Source organism: Lynx rufus, unplaced genomic scaffold (genome assembly GCF_022079265.1).
Source record: "Lynx rufus isolate CCGP_SWC_20201006 ecotype Redwood Valley unplaced genomic scaffold, mLynRuf1.p SCAF_7, whole genome shotgun sequence".
NCBI lineage: Eukaryota > Metazoa > Chordata > Mammalia > Carnivora > Felidae > Lynx > Lynx rufus.
The window spans coordinates 136071428-136092363 of record NW_025814889.1 but is presented as its reverse complement, the minus strand read 5'-3'; the positions used below and the strand labels follow the sequence as shown (position 1 = coordinate 136092363).

Genomic DNA, 20936 nt, shown 5'->3' with positions numbered 1-20936 from the left:
GCCTCTTCTCACTTGCCCGAGGGACTTCACGAAGGTGACCAACCTCACTGTGCCAGCATAGTGAGGGACATCGGCCTGCTGACGATGCCCACGATGGGCCACGGGCCCGCCTGGAGGTCAGTAGTCTGCTCGAAGACACGGGCAGTGAAGGAGAGCCGGGCCAGTGTTTAAGAGTTCTCTTATCCCAAAGTGACGGGAGCCATGGAAGGCTCAGGAATCAGCTGAGGGAAGAGAGATCAAAGGCCAGACAGTCCACAGCTGGGCTGGGAGAGCCAGTGGCTAGCCCCTCTTCCCAGCTGGCTTCAGTTGACCCTAGGGGCAAAAGGGCAGGCGGACCAGCCCTGACTAGACAGGTGCTCCCGCCACCGGGGTAAGGGCCTTAAAGGGACAGACCCTGGGCTGACAGGGTCTCCGTGGGTCACTGGGCTCACATCTCAGCCACCAGATCGGAGCCTCCGGGGCGGGGCCTGACACCTGCACTGTAGACGAGCCTGTGATTCCAGGCCCACCACAGGGGAGAAGCCCCGAGACGGGAGCATCCGTGGCCTAACGTCCCACGGCTCATCGGGAACTAAGCGTAGCATTCAGGCCTCTGGACTCACGTCCGGTTCTCATCAGGGCACGCCACCTCGGCCCCACCCTGTGCTACAGTGCCCAGCGCTGTTCGGTGATGCCCTCCTTGGCCTGAGACGCCCCCCTGCCTTCTGAGCCAGGTGAAGCCACTCCCCCTGCCGTCAGCCCACGTGGGCGCCCGCCTCGCCCAGGGCCCGTGACGCAGGCTGGTGCCGCTGGACGCGGGTCCTCCCCCGCCGTCAGGCTCATCTCAGGCGCCCTCCCCCTGCCAGGCCCAGCATGGGGCCGGGGCTCGGTCTCTCCGCTTCATCCCATTCCTCCAGAGGCTTGTTCTTTCCTCTGGTCATTCGGCAGAAATCAGTCCCGCACCGGGCTTGGGGTCACCCTGACACAGCCCTGCCTGGGGAGCGAGCGGTCCCTGGGGGAGACCGCCACCCAAACCGAGGCCAGGGCCTGGGAGAGCCAGCAGGGCTCAGGAGAGCTTGGAGGGGCCTCCTGGGTCGTGAGGGGCACGCGAGCCGGGGCCAAGGGCTGAGGCCTGATGGGGTGGGGGGCGGCGGTGGGCCCGGACTCCTGTGAGAAGAGCAGGAGTCTGTCTCCCCCGATAAACCGTTAACCCCTGAGGCCTGGTTGCCGTCAGACTCCTCTCGAGCTCCTCCCCCTCAGTCCTCAGCCACCTCGTGCCAAGGAGTCCTTCCCAAACCGGTGGTCAGAGCACTGAGCCCATCTGCTGCCCCCCTAGGCTGAGGCCTCCACAAGACCAGGGACTGTCTGAGGCGCGTGTGCCCCACACAGAGCAGGAGTTCAGGAAATAGTTGTCAGCCGAGTCAGCAACCGACTGGGTGCTAAGACCCCTCACGGGAGGTCGTAAGAGGTGGAACTGAGAGTGAGCGTGTGGTCGACCCGCTCTGGGCCCCCAAGAAACGCTTTGTGACGACTCACAAAGCACCATGACATCCACATCTGTCCGGGCCCCGTACGAACTCCATGGTCAACACCATCACCTCCACTTCGCACGTCAGGAAGCCTGAGCTCCAGGAGTGAGGGGGCTTGCCCCAGGCCCTGCCTTCAGAAAGGCCTGCCCCCCATTGGTTGAGTGCTCTGTTGTCTGTCTTGAAATGTTTAATTTTTGAACAAGGGCCCTTCATTTTAATTTTGCCCTGGGTCTCATAATGTGAGGTTCCCTCTGCCTGGACAAGCTGTTTAACTTCCTGGAGCCTCAGTTTCTCTTCCTGCAAAAGAGGCCAGCCTCTGGGGCTGCTGTGAGGCCGGCAGATGTTAACGGAGGAGAAGATCCTCTGTTAGCTGTAGAGGGCTGTGCCCCGGGAGGGTCTCTCCTCGTCTCTCCAGGGGGAGAGGAGAGGCCTTTGGAAAGACCCAGTAGCTGTCTTGGAGAGGCGGGTTCCGGGAGAGACTGGAGGGCTCACGGGGTCCTTCCCAGAGTAAGGCAGTGGTCTGGAGGAGAGGGACCCTTGCGAGGCCGTAATTGTCACAAAGGAAGACACTGGTGGCCTGGCCCAGAATGGCAGCAGTAAGGGCAGGGGCTGGAATCAGATATTAAAGAAGTGGCAAGACCAGGCCTGGGGGCCCCAGGCGAGGGGGCAAATGGGTGGGGGTAGGATGCACAGAGAACACTGGAACAGGAGAGATGTGGAAAGTATAGTACCTGCTCGGCTGTGTGGGGTCCTGGGCCGGGGCTGGAGGTTTCAGGCCGTCAGGTGGGTTGGAGTCAGACCCAGCAGGGCCCAGCAGCTCGGCCACTCACCGGCCACACAGCCCCGGGCAGATTCCTCTCCAGGGAGGTGGAGGGGGCAGGAGAGCCTTACCTTGCTGCTAAGAGCCCGGGGCACACGAGGCTTGGAAGGCTGAGTTGGGTCCGGAGCAGGTGACCCGCCATAACCAGGTGCTATGGGATGAGGAGGTCTGGACCCAGAATAGCCCCTGAGGGCCTTTCTTGGGGGCCCAGAGCTCCTTGCTCAGGACCTGAGTCTAGACACCACACCTCACCTAGAGCAACATAAGAGATTAAAAGTGTACCCAGAGCAGGGGAGAGGCCAGAGAGTGGGTGACCCTCCAAGCTGACCCCAGCCTCCTCCCGGCCTCTGCCCGCCCAGTGGGTCCCGAGGCCCCAGCGCTCTGGAAGGCCAAGATTCCGAGCCCCATCGGGGCCTCCGGAGGTGGAGAGGGCCCACGGGAGCCTGCCTGGTCAGGTCCATTTCTCAGGGACACAGCCCCCAGTGCCCCCACCTCACCCCACCTCCACTGCCATGGGGAGCCCTAGGCGCCATCACGGTCACGAGTGAGGTCCCGGCTGTGCCCCCCCCCCCCACCGGCTCTCCAAGGCCTGGGCCTTAATTACCTGCACCTGGAGAGCAGACAGGTCCTCCGGCCCCGCTCTAGAGAGGGCTGTCCCACATGAAAGGCCGAAAAGGCACCTGAGGGTTGCGCTTTGATTTGGGGCTGGGAGGCCTCTCTGGTTAGAACCCCAGGAGGGGAAACTGACGCTTGTTAAGCAACTCCCCCCTGCGGGGCCCCAGACCAGTGGCCGTGAAGTGGGGAGTTTGTCTGAACTTCACCGCGGCTCTCTCGGGAGGGAAGGCTTGCCGGGCGAGGGTGCCGAGGACCAACCCGAGGGGTAGCCTTCTTCGGTCACTCGGTGAGTGACACCCCGGCCCACGCACCTCCACTGCCCCAGTTAACAGTCGGGTTAAGAGCAGGCCACGTGCGGGTCAGAGCGTGGCTGGTGCTGACGGAGGCCAGCCTGGTGCAGGGAAGGGCGGGGGCCTGTCTGTGCCTGGGGCTGGGGAGGCTCTGCGTGGAGGTGGTCTTTGAGCTGGGCCTTGGGACCTGAGCAAGCCGGAGGCCTCCGAGCCCCTGGGCCGGCACACCAAGCTGCGGGGCTGGGGTTGGTGGAGACCCTCGGAAAGACAGACCAGGAGGAGTCAGGGGCCGGGACGCTTGCCTTTCAGTAGTAGTCACAGCTCCTCCCATCACGGGGAAGGCATTAGCCTTGAGAAGAAGGGCCGGTGGTCCCCTGCCACCGGTGGCCCCTGTGTCCGGGACATTCCGGACAAGGCCCACCACGGCCCCCGCAGAATCTGCACACTCACACGGAAGGGAAAGCCGGATGTCCGCCTCTCACTGCCCTGCCCACCCCCACACACAGAGTTGAAGTTCAAAGGAAAGGCATCAGAGTTTGGTATAATCAGCAGCAGGGACTCCTGGCTATCGGGGTATGTATTCAGTCATCACTCCCGCAGGAACGCAGACACCACAGAAGGACAGACGGAATAAACCAGTTAGGGGGAGGCTTCAGGGAAAAAAGCCCCCAGGGCCAGGTGCGCGGAGGAAGCCAAGGTAGACAGGCAGGGGGGGTTCGGGTTATAAAAGATGGGGCCCTCGGCTCCTCAGTTCCCAACGTGGAAGGGAAGAGGGGAAGTCCACTCAGGCACGGTTCCCACAAGATCAAAGCACACAGATGCTCAGAAAGAGCTCAGAGGCCTTAGGAACGGTCCCCTCCGTGTGCGGGCCACCTGCACCCTGGTGACCCAGCTCTGCCAGCCCCTTCTCCAGGCCTGGGGAGGATCACTCTCACCACACGACGGGTTGGATGACCTGGGGCTCTGCCCCAGCCACTCCAGGCCCTTTGAATTTGCAAAGGAAGGAAAAAAAAAAAAAAAAAAAAAAGCACTAGACAAGTTTCAAGTGGACAAAAACCAGATGCCTTTGGCTTATGGCTCAATGAGAACAGATGTTGAGCTGAGTGCCTCATGAAGGTGATGGATGGTGTGCGGGCTCGGGGAACCACCCCCTGGGAACCCCACGGCCAGGGTCACAAGCCAGTCCACGCTGAGACCTGTTCCGGAGCCCCAGGGACTGCCAGTCCCCGGGTTTGGAGTCTGAGTCCAGGCAGGACAAGGGTTTAGGAATCCGGCGCTGGGCAGTTAAATACCAGCCAAGCTGATCTCAGCAATGGCTCCACGTGGCAGTGTTGATCCTGTTGTGGGGTGGGGGGGAGACCTTTACACAAGCACAGCCCTCTGTCGTGTGTAGACGGTTTCCCATCCATCATCATCGAAGTGGGTCCTCACCAGCAATCCCACGGAAACGGTGTCATTCTCCCATTTTACAGATGGGGAGCCCAAGGCTCAGGGAAGCCCACAGCTAGAGGGCATCAGCCAGAACTCAAATTCAGGTCTCCTCTCTCAGGAGGTTCCCCCCCGCCCCCATGAATGGAGAAAGGCGATGGTGGCTTCTGTCCCAGGAGACTGAGCATCTCTGTCTCTTTTCCCCTCTCCCAGAGACGTGTGCAGTAAACAACGGAGGCTGTGACCGGACCTGCAGGGACACAGCCACTGGCGTGCGATGCAGCTGCCCGGTGGGATTCACGCTGCAACCGGATGGGAAGACGTGCAAAGGTCAGCGCAAAGCCACGGCGGCACGGGTACCCCCCTGCGCTCGCCACTCAGGCAGGGACGGGGCCGCGCGCTCGGGTCCGGTGTGTGGCCACGAGTCACTGCAAGGGCAGGGGTCAGCGGTCCCCGAGGCTTCTGCTGGAGAGGCCGAGAAGGGGGAGGGTCGGTACCAGTGCCCCCCAGCAGGGTTCAAGAGAACGCTGCATCGGTAGGGTCCTGAGCAAAACAGCCGCGCTCTGCGATCCGAGAGACCGGCTGTGCACTGTGCTGTGCTGGGTGAGCAGCGTCTTCACTGCGGGGCCTCCTAGGCCCACAGTGATACATCGTGGTCCCCCCAACAGACACACACCCGGGGTGAGAGCTGTGGCCGTCCCTTCCCCTCCCCTTCACGGGAGCACCTGGCAGAGCTGGGGCATCGGCACGACCCGGGGAGGTTTGGGGAGGACAGGTCTCCTTGTACAGAGACGGGATTGTCTTCTTGTCACCGTTGGAAAAAAGAGAAAGCTGCGTGTTCTTGTGGCTGGAGGAGTGAAGTTGTGGGGGCTCTCGGGACTAGGGGTGCAGAAGGACCTCCGTTTGCAGTTAGAGATGAGGTTCCGGGAGGATGAGAGTCTTGCGGGAATGGACCGCTCTCCCGGCCGCTGGACGTGACAGCAGGTGGAGCTTGCTCGGCTCTTCCCCCTCTCGCTCTCTGATTCAACCCACAGGGTTCTGAGTGCCCCCGGAGGTGCTCGTGGTGTTAGGGGTCCGTCAGGACACAAGAAGCGAGAGCTGGCAGGTCCAGAGACTGAAGGGGCCTCCCTGCAGCCCTCGCAAAGGAGCCCCAAGCACCAGAGCCCCCTGCAGGGGAGGGAGAGCCCCCCTCAGCGCCGCTCACAAGGCCCCAAGCTGACCCTTCGGATCCCTGGGAGCGCTGGCCACCTGCCTCCCCGCCTTGCCAGGAAGCAGGCCTGTCTGGAAGGCAGCGGAAGGGCAGAGGAGTGTGAACTTCCAAAGCCCAGTGGGTGACAATACGGACAGCAGAGGCCTCTGGCGATTTTAAATAGTCCGAGCTGGGCTTTTCTCTTAAGCCTGTAAAACCAGACAGCATCTGACTCCTTCTGAGCTGCCTTGCGGGGAAGAACCGAGGGGTTATTGACAGAAGCAGAGGTCCTTCCACCTGTTTGTTTGAAAAGAAAGCCCTTCCGCAGCCCCCGCTCTGCCCGCTCGGTGCCCGCTTGTGACATGTGGACTCGATGTAGGGGGGGACCGGCCAGGGCTCCCCGCAGTCCCGGCCGTCCTCACAGCCAGCGGCGTCGCGGCAGGCCTGGCCCCGTGCCCTTTGAGCTGGGGCCGAAGAGGGTAAAGTCAGGCCGCTCCGCCTCCCGTTCTATCGAATGCAAAAGACAGCTTTTCAGCTTTTAAAATCACCGAGATGAACGTGTATTACAGACCGCTGGGTGCTGGATGGTGTACCGCCCGGCAAAAGACTGAGGACCGGAGCCTGCCCCGCACCCGGGCGGGGAGGGCGCGGGGAGAGGCGCTACCGGGCTGCGTTTCCAGCAGCACGGGGGCGGCCGTGCAGAGGCCAAGGGCTTTAAGGCCCCAAAGACATCTTGTGCGCCCCGGTCTGTGAGATGCGGGGGAGGCCAGGCCAGATGCCGCGGGGCCTGTGTGTCAGGGAGGGCTCGGCCCTGTATCCCTTGAGCCTTGGCGACCCCCCAGACACCACTGAACAGGGCAGCACGGGCCCGGGGTTGCGTTTTGAGCCGGTCCCTGACCACCGCTTGGACGGGGCTCTGAGCGGGGTCTGGAGGAGCAGTGAGGCAGCTGCTGTCGTCACCCGGGCTGGAGACCACCCGGCTTGGACCAGGCGGAGGCAGCGGCAGTAAGCAGAGCAGTCCGGATGTTGTCATACAAGTTGGCATTTCAGGACTGGCATGGGTCTAGAACTGCCCGATGTGATGAGCATCACGACGTCTTCAACTCAGGGAACACTGGGGAACAAACGCTGACCTCCAGACCCCAGGATTTGGGGTCCCAGAGCCTCGTGCTCACGGCCCGAGTTCTCCGGGGCCGCCAGTGAGGTGCAGGTCAGGGCGCGGGCACCTGGCAGGACCGGCCGGCTGGGAATCCCCGGCCCCGGGGCTTTGGCTCCTCGGTGGGCGTGCACGCCCTGGCGTTGGCCCGGGCCCAGAAGGGGATATCAAAGGAGTGATTTCAAAGGTTTAGTATATTCTGGAAGCCAAAAGCCATGGTGAAGCAAGACCAGTGACTAGAGGGTAAAGGTAACAGAGGTCTTGGAAAATCCAGAGCTGAAAGCCCTGAGCGCACAGGGGTCACACGGGCATGTGGAGACCGGCATAGAAGAGGGGAAGGGAGGGGGGGTCCTGCCTGAAACGTGAGGGCTGTGGAGTTGTCTGAAGGATTTGCCCCCAGCTTTGTTTTCAACAGTGTGGGCACGGCAGGGGTACAATCTCAAGGCCCCCTGTTTGGTGCTGCACCTGTTTGATATCGGGAAGGGGGGCACCTTGCTAATGGGCTCTTCTGAGAGGAGGGAGGTCTGGAGCCTCAACTCCCTGTGCTGGAGCCCGGATTTCCTCAGAGACACCAGGCCCTCCTCCCAACACCTTCCAGAACAGCCCGAAGAATGCCCACCCACCACCTGTTTCCTCTTCTCCCTCACTCTGCCCAGCGAGCCCAGCCCAGCGGCTTGCCCTCCCCACGAGGCTGCTCTAGGGTGACACCAGCCCACTCCCACCCAAAAGCCCCCCACATGGCCCCTGGGTTTCCAGGCTGTGCCCCCTCCCACTGATGCTTGAACATTGCTGATACGGCTGAAAGTTCTACTTGATGGCCCAAGGCGCTCAAGAGCCCTGCTCTTAGCCACCGTAACTCATTCATTCGTCATTCATCAGCGAATACACTCTGTGCAGCCTCTTGCTGGGCCCTGGGGCTCCAGACGGGAGCCAGATTCCCCATCTGTGTCCTCAGGGCCCTCTCGCCGCCCCCTGCCGAGGCCAGCTCCCGTGACAAGGGGACAGCCCACACTGATGAAGGGAACGTCAGCAAAGTCTTCCTAGAGAGGTGGTGGTTCCCAAGCTGCGGTGGGGGCTGCCCCGAGTGAGGCAGCCGGAGTCTGGGCCACCAAGGCAGAAGTCAAGTACACAGAAAGAGGAGGGCAGAGCATCCGGGCCGAGGAGGCCAAGGGGAGGGCCTGCAAACAGGGCTGGGCCTTCGTCCTGGGATGACCCGGGGCCACAGAAGACTTGTAAACAGGTACAGACTGCTGGCTGCCTGGTGGAGGTGGGGGCAGGGTGAAGAGGGAGAGGAGCCTTAGAGGGGCGGAGGCCCGTCAGAATGAAGGTCCAGGGCCTCTGCGTGACTGCATCTCGGGCTAGAGCCGGGGGCACTTCTCCCACTCGGACCCCCAGGCAGCCTCTCCACCAGCCTGGCCTCAAGCAAGCATGCCTCCCGCGGCCTGTCTGGTTGCTGTGACAGCCCCTCAGCCGACAGGCCCAGATGGGGATAGGGATGGGGCTGGGGGTTCCAGAAGCCCTGAGGCATTCCTGAAGAGGCAGACCCCGTCTGCAGATTCAGTCTGTGAGAGGCGCCTGTTGGCAGCCCAGTTCACAGATGGGGGACCTGAGGCTCAGAGAGGCGCCTTTCCCTGCCCAGGATCACACAGCTCCCTGGGTCAGAGCCGAGACGGGCCTCCACTCTCCTGCCATCTTCCTGGGTGCCTGGGTGGCTCAGTCGGTTAAGCATCGACTTCGGCTCAGGTCACGATCTCACAGTCTGTGGGTTCGAGCCCCGCGTCGGGCTCTGTGCTGACGGCTTGCTCAGAGCCTGCAGCCTGCTTCGGATTCTGTCTCCCTCTCCCTCTGCCCCTCCCCTGCTCACAGTCTGACTCTTTCTTTTGAAAATAAATAAACATTAAAAAAATGTTTTGAAGAAATTTCCCCATCTTCCTATAATCCCCAGGGGGAGAGGACAAGAGAGATGTCCAAGCCTCTGCCCTGGACAGGCCCTCAACTGGGCTTGATGTCTGCTTTCTCTGGAGCCCGCAGGGCCAGCACGGTGCGCTGGAGAAGGCTCGTCTTTGGAGACAGCTGGAGCTGGGCTCCAAGCTGGCTCTTGCGTGTAGCTGTGACACCCCCCCCCCCGTAAAACGGGGGATCTGGTCCCCCGGTCGTTTTGACGATCACACAAGGCCTTGCCACAAAGCGCTTGGCCCGGTCACCAGCATGAGGTTGTACCCAGTAGGTGCAGGGACCCCCCCAGAGGGTCCGACTACCTACCGTGGCGTCTGGGCAGCCTTACCCTTGGGCATTTTTGTTCCTGGAACATGGGCGTGTACAGAGCTGTCCGGAGCTGAGATTGTTGTGAGCGATCATCTCGCGCACATATACAGCATCTACTGTATTTAGAGGGGTGAAGTCACCCAGGGGGTGGCACAGCAGGAGCCAGGGCCAGGCAGGCCGAACCGCAGGCCTCACTTAGTGGGGACCACCTCCGGTTCCCCTGCTCTGCCTCCTCCCTGTGCCAGAGTCACCAGATTTTGCAAACAGAATGGGTGTCTGGGGTGGGGGTGCATGGGGAGGGGGGCAACCAAGGGCAAGGAGATGCAGGGGCACGCCCACTGGGTGTCCTGCACTCCTCAAAGGCGGTTCCCACCGGGGCTCCCCGGAAAAGCAGCTCTGGGGTCCGCCCCTGCCAGGCTCGCTGGGCCCCCGTGTTGTGCCAGTCTCCTCCCAGAGGCTCTGAGAACTGCCTGCCGGGGGTGGGAGGGTTGCAGCCTTGCCGTCTTTTTTTTTTTTTAAGGTTATTTATTTTGAGAGAGAGAGTATGTGTGTGAGCACATGAGAGCAGGGGAGGGGCAGAGAGAGAGGGAGAGAGAATCTCAAGCGGGTGCTGTGCTATTAGCTCGGAGCCCCATCGTGGGGCTCGATCCCACAAATCGTGCCATCATGACCTGAGCTGAAATCAAGAGTCAGACGCCTAACAGACTGAGCCCCCCCCCCCCCACCGCCCCGCCGCAGGCCTGGCCCCTCAGCCTTGCTGTCTATAAAAGCCTCCTTCTCCTAGTGTCCTGGGCCACACTTGGGTTTTATCTTGTTGTCGCAGAGCACTCTGCGGGAGCACTACTGTAGGACTTTCTGCACGTGTCAGGTCCAGCTTGTTTGGTTTGAGGAAGAAGAAGTGAGGCTCCATCTGAGATTTGGAGCCGCTGAGATGGGATGGAGTCTCCTCCATGGAGCTCGGCACAAAGGGGCCAGATGGACCTTGCTCATGGGACAGGGGCACCTGGGCCCTCACGTTCAGGACAGGCTCAGCGATAGCCGGAGTCTGAGTCAGCCACTCTGCAGAGATGTGGCCTTTGGCCAACACAGAGAAGTCCTTTCTGTTTTCCATCACTTCCTTTCACCCCCTGCAATCCAGGGTGAAAACACCATTCTGAAAATCATCTGTTACTGCTTGCTGGGTCATGTCAGCATGGGGAGCCTTGGGGTCAGGGCCCAAGAGGAACTTTGGACCAAGAAGAGACCTCAGGGACGAGGTCTCTGATGGCACAGTCTGCCGGGCTGGCCTGGAGTCCAGAGAGCAAAACCCAGAGAAGCAGGGCAGGGGAGGCAGGAGGGAAGTCACAGGAGTCAGGGAGAAGCTGGTGATGCATCAGCCAACAGGCATGCTGTGAAGGAGAAAGCCCTCCATCACCAGAGGTATGCAAGCAGAGGCCAAGTGGCAGGGATGTTTGGGAAGGGCCCTTTATTGCACGGGGTTGGGCCCGGTGACCTTTAGGGTACAGCCACAGCTGGTTAAGTGATGAGTGAAGAATCCACTTAGACCAGCAGGCAAGAACCGGGGACGTTAGCACCCCCCACCCCCCCCCCCGTCGAACACAGTTACCTTTCTAAGCCTCCGTTTCCCATCAGTAAAGCAGGGGCGTTAAAGCTACAAATTGTTGACTGAGCCCTCCCTAAGCACCAGCCCCCAGCCCCCAGGACTGTCATTTAATCCTCATGGTGTCCTTCCAAGGTGTGCTTCTGACCCTTGTCTTACAGCCGGGGAGCCAAGGCTCCAGGGGCAGTAGCTCGCCCAAGGTCACGGCCATCGGGAAGCAGCCAGCCTGCTCCAGGCCGCACTGACGCCCCAAATGTGCACGTGGAAGGACACAGTGGACGTCATTGTCCCTGTCATCTTGCCGGGCACAGCACACGTCACTCCTCTCCCTTCTATGCCACGAATGCCCAGTCTGGGGGAGGCAGGATGACTCATCCTCCTTGACCCCCACTGCTGTGAGCCAGGCCCCTCGCTCGCCGTGCTCAGATGGGGGGCCATCGGCAGTCAGGAGCGGAGACGAACTGTCCCCCCACCTGGTGGCCAAGCCCACTCGCCTTGCCCCGCCTGCTTGGTCCCCGCAGACATCAACGAGTGCCTGGCCAACAACGGAGGCTGTGACCACTTCTGCCGCAACACCGTGGGCAGCTTCGAGTGTGGCTGCCGGAAGGGCTACAAGCTGCTGACCGATGAGCGGACGTGCCAAGGTGAGCCTCCCGTGTGCCCCGGGACACCCCGTCCTTGTCCCGCCCACCTCGGGCTTATGCAGGCTCCTAGGAGCAGAGGCCCAGGGCCAGGTTCATCAGCCCTGCTGTTGTGAGAGAGCAGCTGTGGATTTCCCATTCCCAGCATGTGCACCTGCCCCCCCGCCCCCGCCTTCTCTGTCCTTCAGGACTCTGGGGACCCTCAGAAACCACCCAGGCCAACCTGTCCCTTTATGGATGGGAAACTGAGGCCCGGAGAGGCATCTGCACATGCCCCCGGGGATGGGAGGGGGGGCAGGGGGGTCACAGTGAGTCCAGGCAGAGCTCAGAAGCTCCACCCTCCATCCCTGTGGTCCCAGGCCTCCTTCGGAGGCTTCGGAGGTGAGATGCTACCACCTGCTGGAAGGCAGGGCACATTACACTTTCCTGCAGTCCTTCCTTAGGGTTCCCGGGTGCCTGCAAGGAGCCAATGGGGTGATGACAGGCCTGGGCAGAAGCCAAGCATCACAGCCCAGCACGAGTCCAGGAGACTTCCGGGCTGCAGGGAGAGCACAGAGGATGGGCAGTGGAGAGAGTAGTCGGGGAAGACTTCCTGGTGGAGGGGACAGTGGTGAATAGGCATTTTCCTGGAGAAGCCAGGGAGGTAAACCCACCCAAGGAGAGTTTGGGGGGCCGTAAGGAGCCCCGTGGAACTGTATGAGGTCATTGGGAAGACAGGGGTGTCCCGGGGGCCGGCTTTGGGAGAAAGTACAGGGGGAGTAGCCAGGGTGTCCTGTGTGGCAGGAACGTGGCTCAGTTTCATCATCAGTGACTCTTGCAGACCAGTCCTTTACTCTGTGGCAGGCTGCACACCGCTGAGTCGGGCCATAGGGCTCGTATCTCCTGCCTGTTAGTGGGGCTCAAGGCTGGCCCTGGGGCAGCGCGCTGCCATGAGGGGCGAGGGCTGTGCTCTCCCAAGGGCACCGAGGAAGGCTGGTGAGGGAGGGGCCGGGGCTGGCTTGTCGCCAGCCTATCATGTGACCTGAGCCCGGCAAGTCCCCTCCCAGGCTCCGCCTCCTCCTCCCTCGGTGGATCTCCGGGTTCTATCTTCCTCTCAGGGCGTGAGGCCTGCTGGGAGCACAGCACCTGTCCAGGTTCCTCTACGCTCGGACTTAGTTTCTCCATCTGCCTTGCCGAGGTCTGTGGAGGGCTCAGGGAGAGCCCTTGACTTTGTACCCCCAGCCGTCCCACGAGAGAGGTGGGCAGCTGCCGAGAGGAGGCGATGAGGCGTCTGCCTCTGGGTTCCAGCCAGTCCCCTCCACCCTCTACCAGGCCCCCCCTCTCTGAGGCCCTGGGGCTCCGGCCGCTTCCCAGCCCTGCTCCAGCACCAGCCTGGGCTCCCCAGCTCCAGCAGGGAGGAGTCTGCCTTCCTTGGCCTGGCACTCCGGCCCTTGGGATGGGGACCCCAGACACCCCTCCCCACCCCCCTGAGTTCCACATAGTCCCCTGGTGCCTCGTTCCCCCCTCCCAGCCGCTGCTTGGAGTGCCCTTCCCCCACTTCCATTCCTAATTTCCGAGTTAGTCCCATCCTTCAAGGCCTAGCCCAAATGCCACAAGTACCAGGAGATCTTGCCAGATTCTGCTGCAGGGAGGGATCATATCCTCCTTGGAGCACCCACAGTGCGATTCCTCGCTTGTGCTGGAATTATCGACCATATTGACCATATCGTCAATATGTGTGGTCACATTCAGTGTACTCCAAGGGTGAACGGTGCCCATGGAGAGGTGGGTCAGTGTCTGTTTGGCCCTCAGGAGCCCCGTCAGCTATCCCACGAGAGCCATTTTCCTCAGAATTTTTGGCCAGGACAGGCTTGTCTCCTATGAGCATGTGGTTCACTTCTTCCTTTCTGTCCGATGATAAGCACTCTGTGACCCTTTTTCCTTTTTTACTCTGGCCACCAGGAAGCTCAGGATCAAATTTCACATAGTGTCAAGGCTACCTTGTTATCCCTCATGAGTGGCATACCCCCTTCTATTTGGGCTGTTTTCCTTACTGTCTCAAGAGACATCTTGAAGTGAATAGGAAAACACACTTTGGTCGGCATCCAAGAGGTCCGGGCTTCATGTCCCAGCTCATGTGTATCCTCAGGCAAGCCTCTGTCACTTCCCTGCAGATGCGGATTAAATACCAACCACAACTGAACGGGAGATGTTAAAATAGCAGAGATTCGTAATAATACCTTGTGGTCAAAGTATTTCTACCCTGCCCACCTCCAGAAAAGACGGCAGATGGAGGCGTGAGGTTGGCGGAGATAAAGTAGAAAATGGGGCCTTGACGAGAAGGCTGACGCCGCGGATCGGCTGTGCACGGAGCCTCAGGGACTCTGTGTACAGACATACACTGGGTGACCGTCGAGTGACAGGCTGTGCCCATCCCCCTGAAACTCCTCCCTGGACTTTGTCTCCCTGTGGCCACACAGACATCGACGAGTGCTCCTTCGAGAGGACCTGCGACCACATCTGTATCAACTCCCCGGGCAGCTTCCAGTGCCTGTGTCACCGCGGCTACATACTCTACGGGACAACCCACTGCGGAGGTCTGCAGCCCGCCCGCCAGGGCCACCTCCCCCCCGAGGCACGCGCCTGGCCACACGGCCACCCACGCTGCGCCCCACACCCTAACCCTGACCTTGACTCCGGAGGGCCGGGAGGGGACCTCAGCAAGGCTGGGGGCTGGTGGGCAGAGGGGCTCAGCCAGGAGCAGAGTGGAGGATGGGGGAGGGAGCGGCAAGCGTCCACTAAGGGGGCCGGACTCTGCCAGGCTGTGGCCTCAGGCCTGCGGATGGCAACTCCAGGGGACCTCGGTCCGGATCGGGGATGACTGCCCCACAGAGAATCCCACGGATGGCTCATTCCAGCGGGAGAGGGTGACGACAGAGAAGGGAGGCGTGTGGAGACGGTGGGGGGACCCTAAAGGCGAGGTGTCTGGCACAAGGTGAAGGAAGCAGGCCAGAAGGATCAGCACGTGCAAAGTCACCGAGGCAGCAGCGAGGGGCCGAGAAGCAGCCGGTAGAGCCCCGTGAGGGAAGGAGAACGTGGTGGGAGATGCAGGCAGGGAGGAGGCAAGGCTTGGTGAGCCCTGGAGGTGACTTGGGTTTTACCCCCAGGGCGATGAGAGACTGTTGGAGGGTTTGAGTAGGGGTGTGACATGGCTATGTCCGTGCAACGAGGTCACTAGCTGCCACGCGTTTGGGAGAGAGGAACCCAGGGCACCAATAGGGAGGCAACTCCAGGCATGGGAGCCAGAGCTCCAGAGCTCGGGCGAAGGTGGGGGGGGGGGGGGAGGGCGTCCAGAGAAGGGGAAGGTTCTAGATGTGCTTAGCTATAGACGATGGGACTTGGAGAGGCACAGGGCGGCAGGTGAAGGTGGGAAGAGATCAGAATGGCCCCGAGGTCCTAGGGGCCTCATTTCCTGTGACCACACTCACTCTGCTGGGCGGCTCTGCGGGTGGGATGGGGTCAGTCAGCGACATGATCGGGCACAGGGGTGACTCCTGGGGTGGGCTGCAGATTCTTCTGGAGGGACCCCGCAAAACCTGGGCACTAGCTCCCCTGGGCCTGCCGCTGCCCAAATCCCGGCCACCCAGATGCTCAGAGCCAGGCACCCCAGTGTGAGTGTGGCCCAGCCCGTCCCCATCTCCAGGGGAGGCCTTGGTTCCTTGGTGGTCAGCGAAGGAAGGGCCTCGGAGGCGGCTTCCTTGACACTGGGGCCCGGAGCCCAGGAGGGAGTGGCCCTGGTGAGAGAAGCCTCACGACCCGGCCCCACGAGACCTGCTTGGCACTTTAATTTTGTGCCGCCTCTGCCCTCCCCCCAGTCTGGGCACAGCCGCTCAAGTTCAGCAAACCGCTATGGTCCCCGGTGGGGAGAGGGACGTGGGCCGGCGTCCGCGTGTGTGCGCGCTCCCGCGTGTGACGCGTGCGGCCGCACGTCTGCCTCCGAGGACGGTGTCGGGCTGTCGTCGGGGTCGGGATCCTCGTCCCTCTCGTCCTGGGCGGCCCTGCCCTGCCAGCCTCCCGCCCTCACCCCCACCTGCGCTTGCAGACGTGGACGAGTGCAGCGTGAACAACGGGAGCTGCGACCAGGGCTGCATCAACACCAAGGGCAGCTACGAATGCGTCTGTCCCCCGGGGAGGCGGCTCCACTGGAACCGGAAGGACTGTGTGGGTGAGTGGGGACCCACGAGGAGGGCCTGGGCGCTGGCTTCCCCCCTTCCACCCGGGCAGGAGGGGCAGGGGCCTGTCAGGGCGGGGCTAGCGGCACGGGGCGACCTCGCCTGGGATGCGGCTGACGGGAAGCGGGGCTTGCGGAAGAGGGCACACTTGGGGTGCGTCAAAGGCACAGAAGCGGACCTGCGGGGGGGGGAGGGGTCACCGAGGTGAAGGCCCGGGGCTCAGGGCGTGCAGCTTGAGGCCCCCCCTTGTCCTGCCCAGGAAGCTGGGAGAGGGGAGGGGCTGGTTACTCGGGCTGCAGCGGCACCAGGGCCCGGAGGGGAGCACCTGGGTCTTGGCATCCCCGCCACCTGCCCAGGCCACCAGCCCCACAGGGTCCGGCACAGGAAGGGAGGTGGGCTCCCAGAGAGCGTGGGGTTCCCGTGTCCTCCGCTGACTTGCGCCGGAGGCGGGGCAGCTCTGGGCTGAACTCTGGACAACCCCCCACATTCTCTGGTTTTACGAGCACATGATTGCCCACTAGGCACCAGGCCTGTTCTGGGTGCTGGGGCCACGGCCCCGAAACGGCTCTCAGATCCCTGCCCCGCGGTGCTCTAACATGCCCGGGGTAGTCAGAGCGAGCCTTTTAAACCTGACTCGGGGTGTGTCCCTCCCTGCTCAGAGCCCTCCAGGACCCCTCTCCAAGCGGAAGCAAAACCAGAGTTCTTAGGGTGGCCCAGAGGCTTCTACACCCTGGCCTGGTGGCCTTCTGCCCTCACCCTCATTCGCCCCATTCCAGCCTCAGTGACCTCGACCCCCCAACTGACGTGACTGTGCCCGTGCTCCCCTCTTGGCCTGGAGGCTCCTCGCCCCTGTAGCTGTCTGCTCTGGGCGGCCTTCCCTGAGCACCTCCGCCCCCCTCCCGCCCCCCTGCCTCCCCACTTTGCTTTTTCTGTCATTGGGCTTCCCACCGCCAGACGTATGCACACTTGACGCAGCTGAGCACATACTCCTGTCTTGTTCGCCGCTGAATCCCCAGCACCTAGAACAGAGCCTGGCAGTTGTAAGCGCTCAGTAAATACTTGCTGAACGAATGAGTGAACGTATTAAAGAACGGATACCGTCACTCGGCATCTGATACCAAAAGGCTGAATGTGTTGCTCGCTTAAGTAAGGAATGCTGTGCTGTTCAGGCAGTCTTGGTGAGCAAAGCGGACCGCTGGTCTCGTCCTGAGTTGCAGGGGGGAGCCCGTTAGGGGCTGTGCTGGAGACGAAGGATTGGGTGGTATGTGACCCGGGACGTGGCTTGTGCTGCGTACTGAGGAAGAATGGGTTGTCTCCAGCCTTGGTAGACTGATCGCTGAGTGAATCTGCCACCCGATGGCTGAATCTCCAAGCCTGGGGCTGTCGTGCATGGACTGGCTTTCAGAGACGTGTCTACTGACCGGTTAGGGTCCTACCAGGCCTGGCATTTACTTGTTACCAAAGCTGCGGGCCAGCAGGCTTTCCCTAGGGAAGGGGGAAGGGGCACTTTTATTCTCAGCACCCTTCCGGCCACCCCGCCCTCCGTCAGCGCTGCAGGAGAGGCCGCAGGGGCTTGTCTAGGTCCTCACGCTGCCGCCGACCCCCCACAAAGGGTCATCGGGGGTCTGATTGTCACTGTCAGTCCGTGGGATCTTATCCCGTTCCTGTACCTTAAGTCATCTGCCAGGACCACGGTGACGACGTAGAAGCAGTTAGCATTCTGGACGCTAGATGTGGGGTGACTGACACGAACAAGCGTAACCTTGTTGGAAGGTGCCGGAAGGCCCTCCAGACCCGTGATCTGAGAGTTCCCGGGGCTGACCAAGAAAACTGGTTCCACCAACTCCCCGAGGCCACCCTCGGCGTTCAGGTTGCTTTCCCTCATTACCGCAATGGGGGTTGTCCCAGCACCTCTGCTTCGAGTCCAGGTTCAGAGTGAAGGGCTGGCAGTGACACACCCCCACAGTGGCCAAAAGAAAATCCAGGGTCTTCCTGTTACCCACGACGGCTTGCACCAGGAAGACAGACTGGTTCGTCCTGCCCCCCGCACCATGCCGTGACTGTGTTATTGTCACCCAACACGAGGGGCACGTCTTCGACGACCACTTGGAGCTGTCCGATTCCTATGCGTGGGACCGACGGCCTCCATGATCAGCTCCACCAGGTGCTGTTGGTGTCTCTCGGAAGGGTGTTCTAGCTTCAGATGATTCGCAAGAAGGCGGCGTTCACCGAGGGGTGGGGAGAGCCACTCACTCGGGACAGTCCGAGAGCCCCGCAGAACAGTCAGCTTGCGGTCCTGGGTGGCGCTGACGAGCCAGATTCCGAGTGATTTACGAATAACCCTCCCGGTAAAAAGCTGTCTGCGTATTTCTAAATAAATGAGTCGGAATGTCCCAAATAAGGAACACAAGGTCTAGTATATTTTAGCTCCTACGAGTGCTGGGGTTTTTTCCAACAAGCAACTGCTTTGGTTCATTCAGAAAGGAAACGTGGTTATTATGAGCGCACATGTATAACCCATAAAATCCACTCGGGGATGCCCAAGGGGTCCCCGAGGGTTGGGTTCCAGTCCTGCGCTGTCCTGGGAGAGTTTCTCACCACATCGTCTGCCACCACAGCCGGTTGGTTTGTCCCTACTGAGACGAGCTATCTTGAAGAAAACGTTAGCGCACGTCCATATGAGGCCGTCTGGTGGTTCCAGGGGGCCGTCCAGGTGGTACCCTCAGGGAGCTTGCCACACCACTGTCCCGCTTGGCCCCTTTTCAGAGCAGGCAGGCAGGCAAACGTCGCGTGCCTGTGCTGGAATCCCCGCGCCTCTCCACGGATGCGCCTCTCTGCACTGTCGGAAGTCCTGGCCTGGGGATCACGGTCAGAGCAGCCCATTCAGCGTGGTGATCCCGGAAGCATTTCCTCTGACTTTCATCCCTCGTACTGTGGGCCTCCGCGTTTCAGTTACGGGCAGGAAACCTCTCTGTTTCCAAAGCACTGCGAAGTCGAACGCCACAGCTATCCGTTTACCTATCCACCCTTTATCGGTAACAATTCCGCAGGCCCTAGAGCGGGCCACAGGCTTGGCCACCAGAGCCAGCATGAGTCCCTTAGGGCTTGATTCCAGCCCGGACCGTTCTTGTGTATCCGGCCTTAGTATTGTCTCTCCTCCTTTCGTTTTTTGTTTTTATCGACAGCTTTATTGAAATATCATTCCCATGCCATCCAATTCCCCCATTTAGCGCACAGCTCAGGGGTGTTTAGGAGAATCACAGGGCTGTGCAGCCACAGGCCATTTTAGAACGTCTTCATCACTGTCCCGAAAGGAAACCCTCTGCCCATAGCAGTCAACCCCCAGCCGTAGGCAACCACCGTCTACTTTTGTCTCTGTGGATTCACCAATTCTGGACACTTGATAAGTGGAATCGTGTGCCATGTGGCCTCTTGCGACTTGTGACTTGTTATTTCATTTAGCCTCATGTTTTCAAGGTTCACCCATGTTGTAGCCCGTGTCACTGCTTTGTTCCTTTTTATTGCCCAGTTATACTCCATTGTATGGTTATACCACATTTTATTTATCCATTCATCTGTTGATGGGCATTCGGGCTATTTCCAGTTTGGGGCCGTTATGAACAATACTGCTGTAAATAGTCATGTGCACATTTCTGTGTGACCATATGTTTTCACTTTCCTTGTGTATATGCCTAGGGGGAGAATGGCTGGGTCGTGCGGTAACGCTGGGTTTAACTTTTGAGGGACTGCCAGCCTGTTTTCCAAAGAAGCTTCACCATTTGACACCCACCAGCAGTGGGTAAGGTTCCAGTTTCTCCACATCCTCACCCACACTTGTTATTTTCTGACTTTTTGATTATAGCCATCCCCATGGGGGCGAAACGCTTTCTCATTGTGGTTTGGATTTCCCTGACGGCTAGTGGCGTTGAGCACCTTTTCATGTGCTTGTTGGCTGTTTGTAGATCTTCTTTCAAGAAATGTCTATTCAGATCTTTTGCCCATTTTGTAACTGTGCTGTTTGTCTTTATTATTCGGTTATAAGAGATCTACATATAATCTACGTATATTCTCACCAGATATAGGATGAGCGAGGAATTTTCCCCATTCTGTGAATTGTCTTTTCATTCTCTTGGTGGTGTCTTTTGAAGCACAAAGGCTCATAAAGCACAATTTTCATAAAGTCCAATCTACCTATTTGTTTCCTTTGGCCACTCGTGATTTGGATGTCATTTTTAAGAAACCACTGCATAATCCAATCTTCGTAAATCCAAAAGATTTACACCTGTCTTCTTCTAAAAAGCTTTAGCACTGTAGCTCTTAGGTCTTTGATCCACGGCGCATTAGTTTTTGTACGGTGTGAGATAGGGATCCAGCGTCATTCTTTTGTGTCTGGATATCCAGATGTCGCCGTGCCAGTTGTCGAGACCATTCTTTTTCCCCACCGAATGACCTTGCCATCCTCTTGAAATCGATTGGCTGTAAACGTGTGGGTCTAGTTCTGGACTGTCTTTTCCATTGATCTGTTTGTCTTATGAACGCTTCTGAAGTACAGACACCCAAAGATGAGTTTCCTCCTCAGGAAGGGGTAGGAGTTGCTCAGTGGTAACATGAGAAGGATAAAGGAACCAGATAACCATAATTAGTCCAATGGCAAGCAGAAAAAATACCGGGTGCTCCCGGTTCACGGTGGGGATCATACTGCGTGTGGTACCCTTGGATTAAAGGTGATTCTGGGACAAGACCTAAAGATGCTCCAACTGCTTTAGCCAAGGCATTGCCCCGAGGCAGGGAGGACACGCCTTGGCCATGGATGTTTGCCATGCTGTTGACCTTGCGTCCTGAGAGCATGGCCTAACTTTTGCGTGTTCATACCAAAAAATATGTATGCGTGTGGCAGTCTGGGAACACTCAGTCCGGGCTCTTCCTGGACTCTGTTCCGTTTGTTCTACTGATGTTGTGGAAGCTTTGCCCCAGGGTTCCTGGTTTTTTAAATCTTTTTAATGTTTATTAATTTTTGAGAGAGGGAGGGGTAGCGAGAGGGAGACAGAGGACCCGAACGAAGCAGGCTCTATGCTGACAGCAGAGAGGACTCAAACTCGTGAACCACGAGATCGTGACCTGAGCCAAAGTCAGAGACTTAACCACCTGAGCCACCCAGGCGCCCTGGGGTCCTGTTGGTGAGTCATACGTAATGCGGGTATATTAAGGCTCCT

The 20936-nt window shown here is 59.8% G+C and overlaps 1 protein-coding gene across 2 annotated transcripts in view; it reads left to right on the top strand.

Moving 5' to 3' along the window:
* The window catches only part of SCUBE1 (signal peptide, CUB domain and EGF like domain containing 1), a 130268-nt gene that overhangs the window by 91013 nt on the left and 18319 nt on the right, over positions 1-20936 (top strand). For both annotated transcript variants that reach the window (XM_047066720.1, XM_047066719.1), the window contains 4 exons: positions 4875-4991; positions 11393-11515; positions 13972-14088; positions 15594-15716. In XM_047066720.1, the coding sequence (XP_046922676.1) occupies positions 4875-4991; positions 11393-11515; positions 13972-14088; positions 15594-15716 (480 nt within the window). The remainder of the gene's footprint in view (positions 1-4874; positions 4992-11392; positions 11516-13971; positions 14089-15593; positions 15717-20936) is intronic.